This window comes from Archocentrus centrarchus, chromosome 17, assembly GCF_007364275.1.
Source record: "Archocentrus centrarchus isolate MPI-CPG fArcCen1 chromosome 17, fArcCen1, whole genome shotgun sequence".
Taxonomy (NCBI): Eukaryota; Metazoa; Chordata; class Actinopteri; order Cichliformes; family Cichlidae; genus Archocentrus; species Archocentrus centrarchus.
Window position 1 is genome coordinate 31,565,748 of NC_044362.1, and position 17,302 is coordinate 31,583,049.

At 43.6% G+C, this 17,302-nt stretch overlaps 1 protein-coding gene across 1 annotated transcript in view; it reads right to left on the reverse strand.

Annotated features, from left to right (window-relative positions):
• Positions 1-17,302, reverse strand: part of LOC115796515 (double-stranded RNA-specific editase B2) — a 38,955-nt gene that overhangs the window by 1,447 nt on the left and 20,206 nt on the right. Inside the window, exons 3-9 of the mRNA XM_030752947.1 lie at positions 14,992-15,941; positions 8,895-9,012; positions 5,302-5,470; positions 3,826-3,980; positions 3,011-3,164; positions 2,737-2,918; positions 1,637-1,818 (exon numbers count right to left, since the gene is read on the reverse strand). Coding sequence (XP_030608807.1) covers positions 1,637-1,818; positions 2,737-2,918; positions 3,011-3,164; positions 3,826-3,980; positions 5,302-5,470; positions 8,895-9,012; positions 14,992-15,941 — 1,910 coding nt within the window. The remainder of the gene's footprint in view (positions 1-1,636; positions 1,819-2,736; positions 2,919-3,010; positions 3,165-3,825; positions 3,981-5,301; positions 5,471-8,894; positions 9,013-14,991; positions 15,942-17,302) is intronic.

Sequence of the window (17,302 nt, forward strand, 5' to 3'; positions counted from 1 at the left end):
AAATGAGTCAGTTGACATCTAAAGATGGCATACCATGTTCTGACTGAACTCTTTCTTCTGTTGGCAACTCCCTTTAGGGGGCGCCACAGTGGATTATCTGCCTCAATCTCACCCTATCCCAGCATCCTCCTCTGCCACACCAACCCTCTGCGTGTCCTCCATCACTACATCCATGAATCTTCCTCTTTTCCTCCTGCCTGCCAGCTCCATCTTCAGCATCCTTTGTCCATTCACTCTCCCTCCTGCGCACATGTCCCATCTCAGCCTCGTCTCTCTAACACTGATTTTTTTCAGAGCAATAATAAACAAATATATTTCCCGGTTTTTAAGAGTGCTGGATGCGGACATGTTTGACCAAGTATGAGAGATCCTGTGTTCAGTTTAGCTCATCATACCAATGATGTTAAAGCCTGTGAGGGTGAGGGTTCACACTGGGTGTTATATTAAGAATTATAGTGGTTTTATTCATTATTGATGGAGGGGTCTCCCAGCGCATCCACACCATCACACCAAGCTGCTATATCACAACCATGTTTTTCCACATGTAACGAACTTTGGGGTCATTTCTCCTGATTTCATTTCATTTAAACCAAGTCTGTGAAATCCTGCATCACTGTTTCTTTGTCCATTATTGGGTGTTTGTGTCTTTTTTGTCTTTCTGCACACATTTTTTAATCATAAAAAATAAAAAAAAACGGCCCATGTCTTTGTCTTTTAAGAGATTCATTTCTTGCAGTGATTTCAGTTGCTTTTTTAAATAATTACCACTCTGTCTGCCATCATCAAACTTTAACCTGAAGCCGTTTGCTTCAGCACAATGCTTTCTGCATACATATTTTAAATTCACAGAGGAAATTAGACCTCTTTTTCAAAGACATCATTACAGTGCGGATGGCTTCGGTCTGAGGCAAATATCAGATGATTTCAGTTTAAGAAATTCATGCCTCTGTGACTCGTGTTTTAATATAACAGTACGCTTTTAGTATTTATAATCTTTTCACGTCACATGATGATGTGAATAAGGTGGTGCTGATGCTTCAATAATCACCTTTGCCCTGTTATTAAAGGGGACACATTTGCAGCATGTTGTCTTACATGCTGGATGTAAGACCTGCATTTGTATGGCCAGCAGGAGGTGAGTCCTCTGGTTGCAGAAAGAATGCTGATTGGCTAGAAGACAGTGGGACTCCACAGTAAACACTTTCCTCCTGGGTTTATGTCTCAGTCTTTAGTCTAATTGGATAAAACAGCACCACCCAAAGCATACTGTGCTTTATCATCCTTCTAGATACTGATAAAGACCACAATTTACAAACTGAGCATCATATTACATTAAATAAGACTAGAAACTAGTAATTAATACCATAAACTCAACAGGAAAGTGTTCACTGAAGGCATGAATCAATTGTGAAGGCTGCTTTTCCCATAGACGTCTCTCCAATTAGACCCAGAGGAGTCACCCTCTGCTGGCCATTAGGAAGAATGCAGGTTTAAAGCTAAAATAAGAGTTTAGGAGCATTTATGTGAGACCCATGTGATTACACCCCCAGTAATTATTCATGCTACAGCAGAGAGCATGTCTGATCCTGCTGGGGTGTCTCCTCACTTCAAGCTGTATACCATTTCAGTGTCTCACCTGCTGCTGCAGCCTGAGCCAGCGTGCAAACAGAGCGCGCCTGCAGAGCTGTGATGGTGTCCCTGAGTCCTTCCTCCTTCCTGTGGAGGTGCTGATTTCCTCCAAGCCTCCATCACCGTAGCTCCAGTTTAAGCTGACATTGGGAGCCTTCCCTGCTGGCCGAGCGTCCCTGCTGCTCAAACCTGCATGATGAACATGGAGATACATACCTAACGTCCCAAATGAAAACACTGATTATTTTGTAAATTTGATGCACCCTGCGAGGTCTAATGGAAACTACATGATTTTAGCACTCTTGAGGTTCAGTGGAAGCAGCACGTAACCTAATAACCTAATAAACTTGGGTCCAACATTAAAGTTTGATGCATGTACACTTATCAATGATATGAATATCCATATGATACAAATGAAGTATGAATTAGCTTTTCAGCATCAGTCTGAGACAGGATGTTTCTAATTTTAGAAATATTGCATAAATGCAAAAAAGCGGTCCTATATATTTATTTAATATGTGCATTGAAGAGCATATTCTGGTCAAAAATGACAAGTGTTGTGTGTCATCACTTAGTTAAACTGAGTGATGTGTGTCATCTGGCTTCACTAATGCTGTTTCTGTACTGTGATGCAGATGATCAGTTAGCTGTTTTACTCTTTCAAGGATTTTTGAGAGAAAAGGAAGGTTGGAGGTTGGCCTATAATTAAGGCCCAGGTAGAAAAATAAGGATTATTTTGACCTATGAATCATGGAAAGCTGCTCTAGTAGAGTCCAAGTATAAAAATACAGAAAAGTAAATGTCTGTCTGAATTTGAAGACCTCAGATTGTTGGTGGATGGAGTGATATTTCAGCTTTCAGTGGCTATTATTACTCATGGAAACTACTCGGCTGTTCTTTGTCCTGTTCACAGCAGGTGGAACCAACAGCACTAAAAAGGATCCCCTTCTTTTTTGTGGATGCTCAACTGCAGGACCTCCCCTAAGCGGTGCCTACCATAAATACGTCAGTCCTTTTCCTGCTGTGACATTTTCCTTTGCAGGCTTAAAAACCTCTTTTTAACTGAACTTTGGTTTCTGGATCTTTCTTGATCTGAAATCAACCTACAGCCGAGCAGCAGCTGCTGTCGTCGGTAGGGAAAGGGGAGGTGTTTGATGGGCGCGAGGCGGCGTGCCATAGCTCTGCCCAGGTGACCCGTGTGGCTGAGTGTGCCCACTGTCAGGCTCTGCAGGTAAATCGGCTCCACCAGGTGAGACAGAAGGGCCCCCTGGAGGCCCACGACGCTCCACCTGAAGAAGTAACGACACCACTGCGTTGGTGACAGAAGTGAAGGTCAGAGCAGTGAAGGAATAAATAAGCAGGCTGTAAAAAAGAACCTCACTTTGCCAGTTTGTCTGTGCAGGACATGGCGACGAGAGGTTTACTCGGTGATATGCCGTCCCATTTCTGATCGGCTGTCCGTGCCGTGATGGGCAGCGTCCCCTCGCCTCCGTTTACCTTCACCCTGAGGTGGCAGCGAAATCTCCTGCTGGGATCTGAAACAGAAGCATCACATTTAAAACGGTCCAGCTCCACATATCCTTTAGGCTCATGCCTGATTCCAGAGGTTTGAATCGGTTATGAATTTGTGCTTAGGTTACTGTTTCATCTATATATTAATCATGTGTTTGTCTCAGTCTCCCCCCTTTCTTGTTTCCACCTTCCTGATGTCTGTCACATGTCCTGGTCTGTCTGTCTGCCCTTGTGTGCTTTTCATGGCTCATTTCCTGTTTTACTTTTCGGTCACTTTCTTGTGTGTGTTTGGGTTAGTTTTCCTTCCTGTCTTTATCTGTTCCCCTCTGCTGTGAGTGTCCACCACACCCACACTAGCGCCACCTTTCTGCTGTCCCTCTTCTTAGATGTTCCCACCTGTTAACACGACCTGTTTGTGTACCTGGGTTCCTTGGGTCATTTCAGTCAGTAAGTCTGGTTCATATTATAGTTTATTCCTGATTTCCCTGCACTGTTTTTGAGCTTAGATGTTCCCTTTTCCTGCTTTCTGAGGCCTGAATTTGGATCCTTTGGATCTGCTACTGTGACAGAATCACCATTCAGGTGTTTATGATACTTTTTCCACTGTTCATTGATTCAAATAAGCCTCAAATGGGCTTCTGTGGAGCCATCGTGATGATCACCATCTAAATGTGTTTGCCTCACATGCAGCTGTGGTCTCGTAGGGGCAGTTGAGTCGAGCGTCTCCACACGGCGACGAGCAGACGTACATGTGGAAGTGGACGCCGTCCTGCAGCCGGAAGCCGCCGCAGCTTTTATTTGGTATGAAGATCGATTGTTCCTCGCTGTCCGCTGGCTTACTTCAGAGAGGAAATAATCAGACGAGGGGAAAAAACAAAACACAAAAACACAATTTTAGCACACGGAGTCAAAATGATGCAAACAACTGTTTTATTTTTTTTGGTTTTTTTGGATTGTCAAATCACGCAGTGGTAATTCAAAGTGCTTTTTTCACACTTGGCAAATTTAAAATTTTAATGACAAAATTCAGCTACAAAAATTACACAACAATACCTTTTGTAAGTGAAACATCTTCTTGTCATGGTCCTGGGCCGTCTGCCTAGCGTTTTGGGTTTACTCCTGTTTTCACGAATTTTGTTATTTCCTAGTTTGTTTTGGTTTTCTAGTCCCCTTGGTCCCTGTCTCCACTGCATCTGTGTTCTTGTGTCTGTTTTGTCCTTTTGTCTTGACCCTGACCTCCTGTGTTTTCATATTAAGTTTTATTCACAGTGTTGTGACTCGTCTGCGTTTCACGTCTGAGTCTCTTTGTCTGTTTCCCTGTGCTGTGGTCCCTGTTTAGTTTTCTGTGTGCCAGTTCCCCGTGTCAAGTCTGCGTGTACCTTGGTCAGTCACTTCCTGTATTATTTTGACAGTCTTGTGTTCCCTGTGCTTTGTGTTTAGGTTTCCTTCCCCTGTTATTAGTTTCATTTGCTTCACCTGTGCCCTGCTGTTTCCTCTTGCCCTGATTACCTGCTGTGTATTTAAGCCCTCAGTTTTCTTCTGTTTGTTGTTGTGTCATCGTCGGTGTTTCCCAGTTTATTTTCCCCCCAGTTCTCCCAGGCTTGTTTTTGTGTGTTTTGGCCTTGGTTGCGATTTTGTTGTTTTGTTTATTTTCTCCTGTGAGCCTCAACAAATAAAGCTGTTAGAGTTTAGCTCTTCCACCACACAGCCAAGCCATGACACTTCTGTGCCAAATCAACACAAAAATGGTAAGACTCCATGACTTTTAGGGCAAAATACAGCAAAACAAATTACCACCCAGAACTAAACAAAATCCTTAAAAAAAAAAGGAAAAGAGCAGCTGTGGCTCAGGAGGTAGAGCGGGTTGCTGGTGTTTCAACCTCCAGCCCACAGACCTGCGTCCTTGGGCAAGACACTGAACTCCAGAATCACCCATTACATCCATCCAAGTCTGACTGAGTCTGTGATAGAAAGAGCTTAAAGGCATGGACGTGCTGTATGAATGTGTGTGCTCAGTCTGAGTGGAAAATACGGCATAAACATTTTACCAAATAGTTTCCAAAAAAAAGAGGAAAAATAAATAATTCCTGTATAAGAAAATCAACCCAGACTGACATTTGGACAATACAATCAAAGAAGAATGGGGACTACTAATCATACCAGAGCAGCAGCTCCAGCTGACCGTACAGGAATCGAACCAGCGCCCTCCGACTTATGACCTCAGCATGACAGTCAGTGAGCGTGCAGCCACAGTCGCTCACGCTATCCGAATCCGAGCACTTGGTCCCGGTGGCAAGAGACACAACCCGGGCTGACCGAAGATCGAGTCCTGGAGGGAGAGGAGGGGCGGAAAATAAAAGGACGGAGAAATGAAGGATGTGGGAATTGACAGGCAGGACAATATGACTGTGATTGGCTCTAATGGAACAAGACTTTGGCACGCTGAAACAGGACATCTTATTTCACTCAGGGAACAGGAAAACAAGACATTTCCTCTTTTGTTCCCCTCCGCCTCCGTGTCGGGTCATAACCGGAGAGTTAACAGGCTGAGACGGGCTAATGAAAAGTGTATGACTGAACAATCACTCCATCGCCTCAAAGACGGGCTGTTGTGCTGCAATCTGGCCTCATCAAACATTCACTGGATCCGCCGGGTGATCCGGGGTGACTCTTTGACTGCTTTAAATAATGAGACCAGACAAGTGGCAAAACATCTCCGTCTCTGTTTACAGCGATCATGCAGAAGATCGGATGCCGCTGTGTCGCTTCAAATTTCAGGGGACAAACAATAAGATGAGGAAACACGGATGGGGACAGGCCTTAGTTTAAATCTAGAGGAGGATAATTGTGTCACTATTTTGTTAAATGAAGAGCAGACCCTGGAATATGTTGATCTCATTGGTTGTTCACTGAGTCAGATCACAGCCCCCCAAGGTCACGGATGATTTCTTTGACAAGTCAGAAAAAAATCACTGACTTTCAAACTTGAGTGAAAGTGAAGTGGACCTCCGATAGTTTCTGCATTAGCAATCACACCATGTCATCTTGTGTCAGATGGAGTCTGCATCAGATTGTTATTGATCATTATTCGCCAGCGTTTATCTGAAATCAGGTCTCAGAGACAGCAGTAACCTAGACCCAGACACCCCCTTCTCACCTAAGTCTGCTCCACCCAGGGTGGAGGGTCCATCACATCGCAATAACAACATTAGGAAGGGGGACACTGCCCGCAAAAGAAGATTAAACAGAGGAATAAAGATAACTAAAAATGGAAAACAGATAAAATAATTAAGAATCATTGCCAGGGAGAGATGATAAAACAAGAATAAAGACAACATAGAAATAACTCAGAGTGGAGGCACAGCAAAGGCCTGCTTATAAAAACTTTAAGAGAGATTTCAAAGATGATGGCGAGTTTGCCAATTTGCTCTCCTCACTGAGGTTGTTTCAAAGAACAGGTGCCCTGACAGAAAAATCCCGATCGCCCTCGGTTCTCAGCTGAGATTGTGGAGATGTCCAGCGGAGACTCAGCTGAGGATCTCAGGGTACAACTGGGCACGTAAAGTGTCAGGAGATCTGAAATGTAATTAGGTTTGAGTTCAGAGTGAGCTTTAAAAGTTCACAATAAAAGCTTAAAATCATTTCTACAATTAACTGATGACCAATGAAGAGAATCTAAAATAGGGGTGATGAGATCTGACTGCTGTAGTTTGTGTGAACTCTGTTGGCTCAAGTGTAACAAATTGCAATAGTGTAACCGAGAGGAGACAGAAGCATGAATGACTGTCTCTTGGATAAAACTGAACTCATCTAATTCTCCTCGGCTGGATAAAAGACAGCTGGACACCTGAACTGACAGACTTTTGTCACAATATTGACCCAACTTTACAGACAAGGAGCACAGGTGTGCTGCTGTGAGGGGATCAGATGCATCTGGGCGAATAACGATTACTTTGATTTTATCAACATTTAGCTGCAGGAAGTTCTGTGCCATCCAGCTTTTAATGTCTTGGAAACAGTCATTCAAAGATGTCACTGGGGTTAAAGGAGATGTACAGCTGTGTGTCCCCTGGAGAAGAGTGAGAACTCATACTATACCTGTGGATGCCAAATAAAGAAAACAGGAGAGGTCCAAGGATGGACCCTTGAGGAACCCCACAGGAATCTTTAGGAATCTCACAGGAAGGATACCCATGAACAGGCCACATACAGGGGTTGGACAATGAAACTGAAACACCTGTCATTTTAGTGTTTCATGGCTAAATTGGACCAGCCTGGTGGCCAATCTTCATTAATTGCACATTGCACCAGTAAGAGCAGAGTGTGAAGGTTCAATTAGCAGGGTACGAGCACAGTTTTGCTCAAAATATTGCAATGCACACAACATTATGGGTGACATACCAAAGTTCAAAAGAGGACAAATTGTTGGTGCACGTCTTGCTGGCCCATCTGTGACCAAGACACAAGTCTTTGTGATGTATCAAGAGCCACGGTATCCAGGGTAATGTCAGCATACCACCAAGAAGGACGAACCACATCCAACAGGATTAACTGTGGACGCAAGAGGAAGCTGTCTGAAAGGGATGTTCGGGTGCTAACCCGGATTGTATCCAAAAAACATAAAACCACGGCTGCCCAAATCACGGCAGAATTAAATGTGCACCTCAACTCTCCTGTTTCCACCAAAACTGTCCATCGGGAGCTCCACAGGGTCAATATACACGGCCGGGCTGCTATAGCCAAACCTTTGGTCACTCGTGCCAATGCCAAACGTCGGTTTCAATGGTGCAAGGAGCACAAATCTTGGGCTGTGGACAATGTGAAACATGTATTGTTCTCTGATGAGTCCACCTTTACTGTTTTCCCCACATCCGGGAGAGTTACGGTGTGGAGAAGCCCCAAAGAAGCGTACCACCCAGACTGCTGCATGCCCAGAGTGAAGCATGGGGGTGGATCAGTGATGGTTTGGGCTGCCATATCATGGCATTCTTTTGGCCCAATACTTGTGCTAGATGGGCGCGTCACTGCCAAGGACTACCGAACCATTCTGGAGGACCATGTGCATCCAATGGTTCAAACATTTTATCCTGAAGGCGGTGCCGTGTATCAGGATGATAATGCACCAATACACACAGCATGACTGGTGAAAGATTGGTTTGATGAACATGAAAGTGAAGTTGAACATCTCCCATGGCCTGCACAGTCACCAGATCTAAATATTATTGAGCCACTTTGGGGTGTTTTGGAGGAGCGAGTCAGGAAACGTTTTCCTCCACCAGCATCACGTCGTGACCTGCCCACTATCCTGCAAGAAGAATGGCTTAAAATCCCTCTGACCACTGTGCAGGACTTGTATATGTCATTCCCAAGACGAATTGACGCTGTATTGGCCGCAAAAGGAGGCCCTACACCATACTAATAAATTATTGTGGTCTAAAACCAGGTGTTTCAGTTTCATTGTCCAACCCCTGTATGTCTCTCTTCTCATGTCCCAGTTTTTACATTCTCTCCTTGAATATAAAAGGAGCATTTATATGTAGAGTCCTTCTCTCAGCGTGATTTGTATATTCCAGCAGCACAGGATGGCTCTTTCACATGTCACAGGTAAAAACACCTGTACAAAGGAGACACCTGTGCATCCTTTATTTATTTTTTAAATTTCTTTGCATATTTTCACGTTGTTGATTTGCTTTCTGTGTCTGACTTTCATCTTCTCACTTCAGACTTTTGACCGTTGCATTGCCACCACTCACCTCTGGTCATCACGATCCCTGCCAGCACCTTGTGTCGGGCGTGTGAAGTAGAGCAACAGCTTTCCGTGAGCACTGCGTATTTCTCTCTCACCAAGTGGAAAATTGACTCTGCGAAGAACTACAGAAGAAGACACGTCAGAGAGCTGTGGACAAACAGGTAAAGTGACTTTTTATTACACTTTTGTTGAGGATCATGAGATCTTTCATTATTCTGTAGATGTTGTCATGCCTGTTAATCTTTGTTTACACACTTTAATGTGTAACAATGTAATATAATGTTACCACTGAGGCACTACAGCACCTTCTTTTTTGCATATTTTAGTGGCATAAACTGGTAACTTGCATCACTACCTGTCTTGTCTCTCCTCTCTGTCATTGGCTACGAGCCAGCTTGTGACAACTCATTATGACTATGTAGCACAAATGCATATGTTCAGGCAGCTGTTCTCCACATCTGTGCAAACACAGTGGGACAGTCCTCATTCCAGCATGAGAGCTGGTTATACCAGCACTGAATCACCTTCACATACAGCAATGGATGGCTTGTCCTACTGTATTTAATTAGTAGATGAAAGTGAACAACTACACTAAAATGTTCTGGTAAAACACTGCCCCCTAGTGGGGAGAGTTTAATTTTGGATGTAACTACAAACAGTACCTTTAATTCAACAGACTGTTTAGTTCTTCATTGCTGAATATCTTAATAGCTGCATAGCTGATTAAATAATTGTGTTTTATTTTACCATCTATTTACATTAAAACTATAATTTATGCTTATGTTATAGTTGACTTAACTTCAAAAAGAGATTTTCATAAATCTTTACAATGTTCTTACCATTGCTGATGATAAAATTTGCTCCATTTATTTAAAAAACACACATTAACAGTTTTTAATTCTCCTTCACTGAAAATCTGGCTGTAAACCTGTATCTTTGCTATATTTAACACTGACCTGGGCTCTCATTTTCCCCAATCAATGACCACCAAAAACCGACAGCTGGACCGGCAGCTCAGTACATGAATCTCTGACACCTGTTAATGATGGCCAAGAGTTTTCTCCCACTTAACTCTGCACAGGAAGAGGTGTCACACTCCGGCATGTCAAAATATCTCTACTTGTTTTATTTTGCAGGATTGCCATGGTTTTGACAGACATCTGGAGGTTACAGTGAGAACATCAAAACCACTGTGAGGAGGCTGAAAATAAACATCCGCCATACGAAGTGTTCGTGTATTGACTCTGTCTGCTGAATATTTGAAGGATGGTGTGACTGCCAAGCCTATCAATCTGTTTCCTCAGTTTGGGGACAGCAGATTAAATATTTGACCATCTGAATTGAGTCCTGTAGTAGCTGCTAATAATTCATATTTGATAAATCTGGATGTGATTGGTGGAAAACTAAACTTCCACTGACTGACTGTCTGGATTTTAAAATATTTATTTTAGTTTCTTGCAGGACCATCCTCATCAGACAACAAAGCTAACACCATAAAATTCATTTGGCTGTTACCACAGCTGAGTTACTCACAGATATCACTATAAAACATCCCTAGTTGGTTACATTAAAAGTGATATTTATTGTATTACAAGTTTTTAAGAAATTTTAGGTTAAAAGATACAATCTATATATTGGCTGAAGATTCATGATGATTCATGATGAAAGTCTATCAACAAAGAATAAGTCTTTAAATGAAAGCCTTTAATGGCCAATCAAATAACAATGAACTAAAAGACGAATCCAACAAGGAGACAATCAGGAAGGTTCCTGATGGAGGGAAATGATCTGGAAGTATCTGCAAGCTGGGAATTCTCTAAGTACTAAGAAAGGTGCTTCAATGCTTCTTTTATTACCTCCTTTAGCAGAGAGGTAGCAGAGACCACACATGAAAAATCTGTGTGCGCCTTTTAGCTGGTAGCTTCAGATTTTACACAGGATGCCCTTCGAGATGCAACCCCAACGGGATCTGTGCTTCCTCTCGGGAAGGAATCACAGATCCTCTGCTTGTGAGCTGAATGTGTAACCACTACACTGAACAATCATGTAAATGTTTTTGCAGGCACACCACTAACCATGTGATTTTAACTCATCTGCCTTTTTGGATGTGTGACATCATGGAGACAATGTGGGCTCAAGTGAATAAGGCCCCAGTCACACAGGCCTGGAGACCAGTGACCTCCTGGCAACCAGCTGTTGCTGCAGTCTTAGTTTGAATGGAAGTGATGGACTTGTCCATAAACACTGTCCAGCTGCTCTCTGAGCTGTAGTGAAACTGTGAAAAGTGCAACACAAACTGGAAATGGGGACCGTCCGCCTTCAAAGTAAAAGTTGCACATTTTGAAATATATTGGCTATAGCGCTGGAACACAACTGTTACTTTGAAGGCAGACCTTCTCTATTTCCTGTTTGTGTTGCACTTTTTCCACTGGGCGAACAGTTACCGAGTATTTGCAGACAAACTGTGGCGAACTGCAAACGACCAAAAGAAATTACCAGGAGATTTTTGGTGCAGCACGTTGTTTGAAACTAATTTCACCCAACAAGAGCCAGAAACCTCCAGGAACCACTGCCAAACATTTTCCCCACCAACTGATGGTTTTATCACATCCATGGTTGTTCTGGTTCAAACAACATGAAGCAACATGCTCGGTGAAGTAAGACACACATTTTGTAATCCATCTTCTGGACGTTGTAGTTTTAGCACGTCAAATGTTCACCGTCACATTTGTACAGCAGACTAGAGTAAGTGCAGGCGAGGCCATAATGGGAGCCTGAACTGAGCAGCTGCACCAAAACCAGCGAGTCATGCAAATCTTTGCTAGCAGAGAACAAAAAGGTGGAGCTGGAAATGAGCAGAACATGTCACACACTGCATGTTGTATTAAATTATTTTGTTAATTATATAAAATGCCCAGAAATGTCACCCCGCCACGTTCTCAACGATCACCTTTCAAACCTCCGAGCCCTTCTGTGGTCGGAGCAAGTTTATTTTGAGTGAAACTCACATTCTCAATGTTTTCTGGATGACGGTGGCACAAGGTCGTGTGTAATGAGTGTGTTAAACAATTATCTGTCAGATTATTATGCTCTTCACACCGCCTTGCCGCCCCACCTCTATCTCCTTGCTCCACTGCCGCTCCTCCTTCATCCCTAATGTGCTGTAATAATGTTCATTAATGCGTCACGCCGCCTGACAGGCAGCTCATATTGAAGTGAAGGAGGGAGGGGTGATGCTAAATGATGGGTTGTGAAATAAAAATTCCACAAAAAGAAAAGGAGGAGGAGGAGGAGGAGGAGGAGGAGAAGGAAGGATTTGGCAAATTGTTCACTTATTGGTGCATCAGCGAATGAGGCAGTAAAAGTGCTTTTTGTTCAAACTGAAGGCATCAAAATCCCCTTTTTCACCCAAAATGTTGCCGTTGCACCGACCCGTCAGTGGAGCCTCTCATCAAATCTCCCTCAGGCTTTAATAAGTATGTACATGTCTGTCTTTCTTCATTATCATTTGCATATTTCAACAACTCTGTGGAAGGGTTTATGCCCAGTCACCCTCGTCATCTCCCCGGAGTCGATCTGGGGAGACGAATCGCCTTGTATTCATAAAAGCACGACAGTAAAAGACGCCGGGGACAATTCTCCACGGCTCTGAGACATAATGAAGCTGTTTAGATGCTGCAGATGAGTGTGCAGGACACCATCCAGCTCTCAGGCCTCAGGACATGATGGCCATGCTGATGTGCGGCACACTCCATTTGGTAGCATACGGTGCACCTCACACCCATTTATCCAGACTGTTTAGAAGACTGCAAACGATGAAGAGATGAGGGGGAAATTCAGTGTCACGACTTTAAGATGACATGGTGTTTCGAAGTGAGGGGGATGTCTTTAACATGAGAGCAACGCCGCAGTTTGTTAACATTTAGTCACCGCTGCACAAAACAAACTAGTTGGGAACAGCTTTATGGTCTCTATCCATCTTCAGTCCCCATCTTTGCTGTGCTGTTTTCCTTGTTCTGTGTTTCTGTCATGGCCTGCGGTTTTGGTCATTTTGAGTTTATAATTTCTGGTTTAGCTTCTGTTTTATGATTTGTTTAGTAATTTTATTGTGATTTTATGTTTTGAGGATTTGGGTTTTGTGTTCTTGGGGATTTATCAGTATTTATCAGTAAGTAAGTCTGAATCCCCATTTAGTCACTTCCTTTTTTATTTTGTTAATCATTTGTCTCTGGTGCCTTTCTGTTGGCTTGACCTCCTTTGGTATTGTCTTAATAAGTTTCAGCTGTGTCCTGTTACTCTGGTGTTTCCACTTTCCTCATTATCTCCTGTGTTTATTTAAAGTCTCAGTTTGCTTTGTTGAGTCATGCTGTGCTGTTGTATGTTTGTAGCGATGGGCAAAGTGAGCCATCCAAAGCAGCTGTGCTGCAGTCTGACGCCCATCTCTGCAGTGACACCTACTGGCTACTTTTGCTGTTGTCACATCTTGATAATGTTGTTTGGTGAAACAAAGATACACACAAGCATTGCAAAATTGTAAACAACACTAAATTTTCAGTTGTTTTTGGGCTGAGTGGGCTTCTTCTTTTAGAAATTACCTCCCCGGCCTTGACCCCCCCCCCCCCCCCCCCCCCCCCCCCACACACACACACACACACACAAAAACAAACAAACAACAATAAAACAATAAAAAATTATTGTGCTGCCTTTATGATTCCATCCATCACGTCAGTAAAAGTTTGGTCAGAAGTCTACATTTGGATCTGCATCCTGCAGCCATTACAGTTTTACCAGTGTATGTTTTCCTTTTTTTTCATGTGTATTTCTGTGGGTTTGTTTTTTTTTTTTTACAGCCCTCCTTTCTTCCTTTTTCCACCCCTGAACAATGTTACAGGCAGCATAAAGTTCTCCACAGCTTCTGAACCTGCTCTTATCTGTGAAAAGCACAGGGCTCCAGTGGTGGACCTGCCAATTCTGGTATTGTGTCGCAAATGCCAGTTGGACTCTACGGTGCCGGGCAATGAGCACAGGGTGCACTAGAGGACATCGGGCCCTCAGGCCACCCTGTTGAAGTCTCTGATTGTTTGGTCAGAGACTGCTGGAGGTAATTTTGTAAGGCTATAGCAGTTCTCCTCATGTTCCATAAAGGTGCAGATACCGGTCCTGCTGATGGGTTAAGGACCTTCTACAGCCCTGTCCAGCTCTCCTAGAGTAACTGTCTGTCTCCTGAAATCTCCATGCTCTGAGACTGTGCTGGGAGACACAGCAAACCTTCTGGTAATGACACGCATTGATGTGCCATCCTGGAGAAGTTGGACTGGATGGAACTGGACCTGTACAATATCTCAGTATCTATAAAGTCCAGGTATCGCCTCATACTACCAGTAGTGACACTGACCCTAGCCACAGTTAGAAAAGATGGCGATGGGAAAATGTCAGTGGCCTGTAAAACCATTGCTGTTTTGGGGGTTGTCTCAGCTGAAGCTGATTAACAAGCCCCTCTGCTAATTAACTGACCAGATCAATATCCCAGACATTTAATGGACTTCATGCTATGCTGATTAAAAAGTGTTCCTTTAATTTATTTTTTAAGCTGTGTAGAAAAAAAATTACTCACCTCTCCATGGAGGCCCAAACCATGTTGTAAAGCTTTTTTTTAATTATTAAAACACCCAACTTCACAGCATTAACAGTCTATGGACTGACTCACTTTTGGAGTCACTAGTCATTAGAGGAGCTGAAGCTTTTGCCACGTCTGCATTGGCTTCATTTTTTTTACCTCTGGATGTTACTGCTTGGTTTTCCCTCAGTTTGTGTCGGGTCATCTCTTTACTCTTGAATTCCTGTGTCTTTTTTCCCCTGCTGGCACAGTGCTTCAGGTTCTCGTTAACTTACTAGATTTTCATGCATCACTGTGCAGCACCTATTGTTATTTTTTCAGATATTAAAGTAATATTTTCACGACAGTCTCCTTCAGTTTTTGTCTGTATTTTGTCACTGTCCAGAGATATGCAACTCCCTTCTTACAAAGCAGAACACATCCATACATCCAAAGTTTCAAATGGGTCGGTAATTAACAAAGGGATTACAGGTAAAACACTCACCTGAGGTAGCTGATTTTTGGCCCTGCTGTCCTGCAAACCCATAAAGGTCCTCTCTGGTCCCAGACTTATGTTGTAAAGAGACTGTAGGGCAGCTGCTGCTGCCTGGGACTTGGCCAGTCGTTTACTGGGAGCACAGCCTTCAAACACTGCCCCCTCCAACCTGACCACCATAACAAAACTCCTCATCGCCCTGCCAGGAACTCTTTCAGTCAGGCACATGTACCTGAGCCCTGGTCGCAGCTCATTGAGCAGTGCCACCGGGCTGAGGTGCTCTAAAAGTGAGCTGCTGACTGCTCGTCTTTTTGGATTTGCAGAGGAAACCAAGTCCAGGGTTAGCCGAACAAGTCTCCTGTGGTTGTAAATGCTGGAGAAGACCTCCTTTTTTGCTGCGTTGCAATGAACTAGATCACAGTCCTCAAGCACTGATGGCTCAAACTCTTTGAAAAATTCATCAGGAATATCCACTTTATCTGCTGTAAAGTCCATAGGTGTGCTAGTGAAGTTCCCCATGGTGGCATGAGCCTGGGAAGCATTTGGGAACTGGATGAATGACTGGAGAGCCTGCTCTGCAGCCCTCATCTTGGCCTGTCTTTTAGTTGGTCCTCGGCCCTCGAAGTGGAAGCCGTTTACCTCCACACCTACAGAAAACACAGGTGCATGCAGTGGGCCAGTCTTTGATGTGATATCGTACTGCAGACCTGGTCGTAACTCGTTCAGGTGCACCAGTGCGTTCTTCTGAGTCACGGCCCAAGCTGCTCTTTTACAGGTCAGGTGGCTTTGGTAGAGCAGCCGGTCTTTTCCGTCTACCAACGGCTGCTTCCTCTTCAGAGCTCTTGGTCCGTCTCTGTGGAAAGGTGTATAAAAAGTTGACGGGTGATACTTTCGTAGTAAGTTACGCTCCACCTGGCATTTGTCTTCCTGGTTCTCCTTCACCTCCAAACTGCTGGTACCTGTTGTAGAGATCAAAATGTTCACTGTGAGATGTTTTTTTCTGTTGTTTGAATCACAATGCATTTTATGCATCAGATATGTTGAAATTGGCCCAAAGTGCAGGACCTGAAAGTCGGGGTGGTCTTGGCTATGAATTATTTCTGTATGTGTGAGCTGGCCTATGTGGACAAAACTGAGAGTCCACAGCCATGCTAGCTGCTCAGTGAGGCTATATTTGAACATAGTTTTGCTTCATGGAAAATCTCTTTTCCTTAGATGCCATAAGGAACCTGCGCCTGTTTGAGAGAACAAGTCGGCTTCAGAGTCTGTAACAGTTCCAGTAACAACTCTTTGAGTAGCTCAGTAGTTCACTCTGTTGGAAATTTCAGTGTTTGTGTTGGTTGATGGCGGTTGCGTTAGCTGCAACCATTTTAGTACTACATGCCAAGTATATTTGTTCTCCTGTAAGACTAATTGACCCTAAGTTTACTGCTATACTGGCTGTTTATTCTTCTTTTGATTTCTTGGTTTCTGCACCTGTAAAAAAAAGCTCACTTTGAGACTGCACGTTCTGCTCCTCCGTGTCTGCTGTCAGCAGGTCTGATCCCTGACCCCACCTCGCATCTTACACGACTTGAAGGATCTGTTGCTAACCTCTTGGTGCAGATAGCACAGCACACCTTCGGGGCTCTAGTGGAATGCATACCTTGATGGATCAGGGCTCTTTTGGCAGCAAAAGGAGGACCAACACAGTATTAAGGAGGTGGTCATAATGTTATGCTTGATCAGTGGATGCACAAGCAACCTCTATGAGTTCAGGCTTCAGACTGCTCTCAACACTGAGTTTCAGCCATTTACTTTACTCTTGGCTCTGCATAATGCATAACTGACAATATGAGAGGATATATTTCTAAGATGGTCTCTGGAAGCATAGCACAGAGCTCCCTCTACCTGGAGCAAACACAGTTTGCTGTAGATAGAGAATGAACTGAGGGGCCCAGTAACAAAGCCCTTAATAGATAAATAATTATTAATTTGAACTGTTAAAGCAAAGCTACTCTAGTAGAGTCCAAGAAAATGTGACCCTGGAAATGAGCACAGAGGGTCCCTTTAAGTTATTATGATGCATCCTGAGGAGAACCTGAATGCGCTGCACTTTGTGGCGCTCAGTAATGGGTGCCGAGGAACAAATTTCATTGTTTTAGCAGGAAAAGAGTCACTGGGACTCCTCCTATGGGGATGAGTGCCTGTAGGTCATAGTGGCACAGGCCCATGATGTAGATGTTTCCTTCGATGAGTAAAGCTTTGCCCTAATATTTGTGCTAAAGGAAAATAACGGGATACTGACAACATACTGACAGGATAACATTGCAGTCCAAAA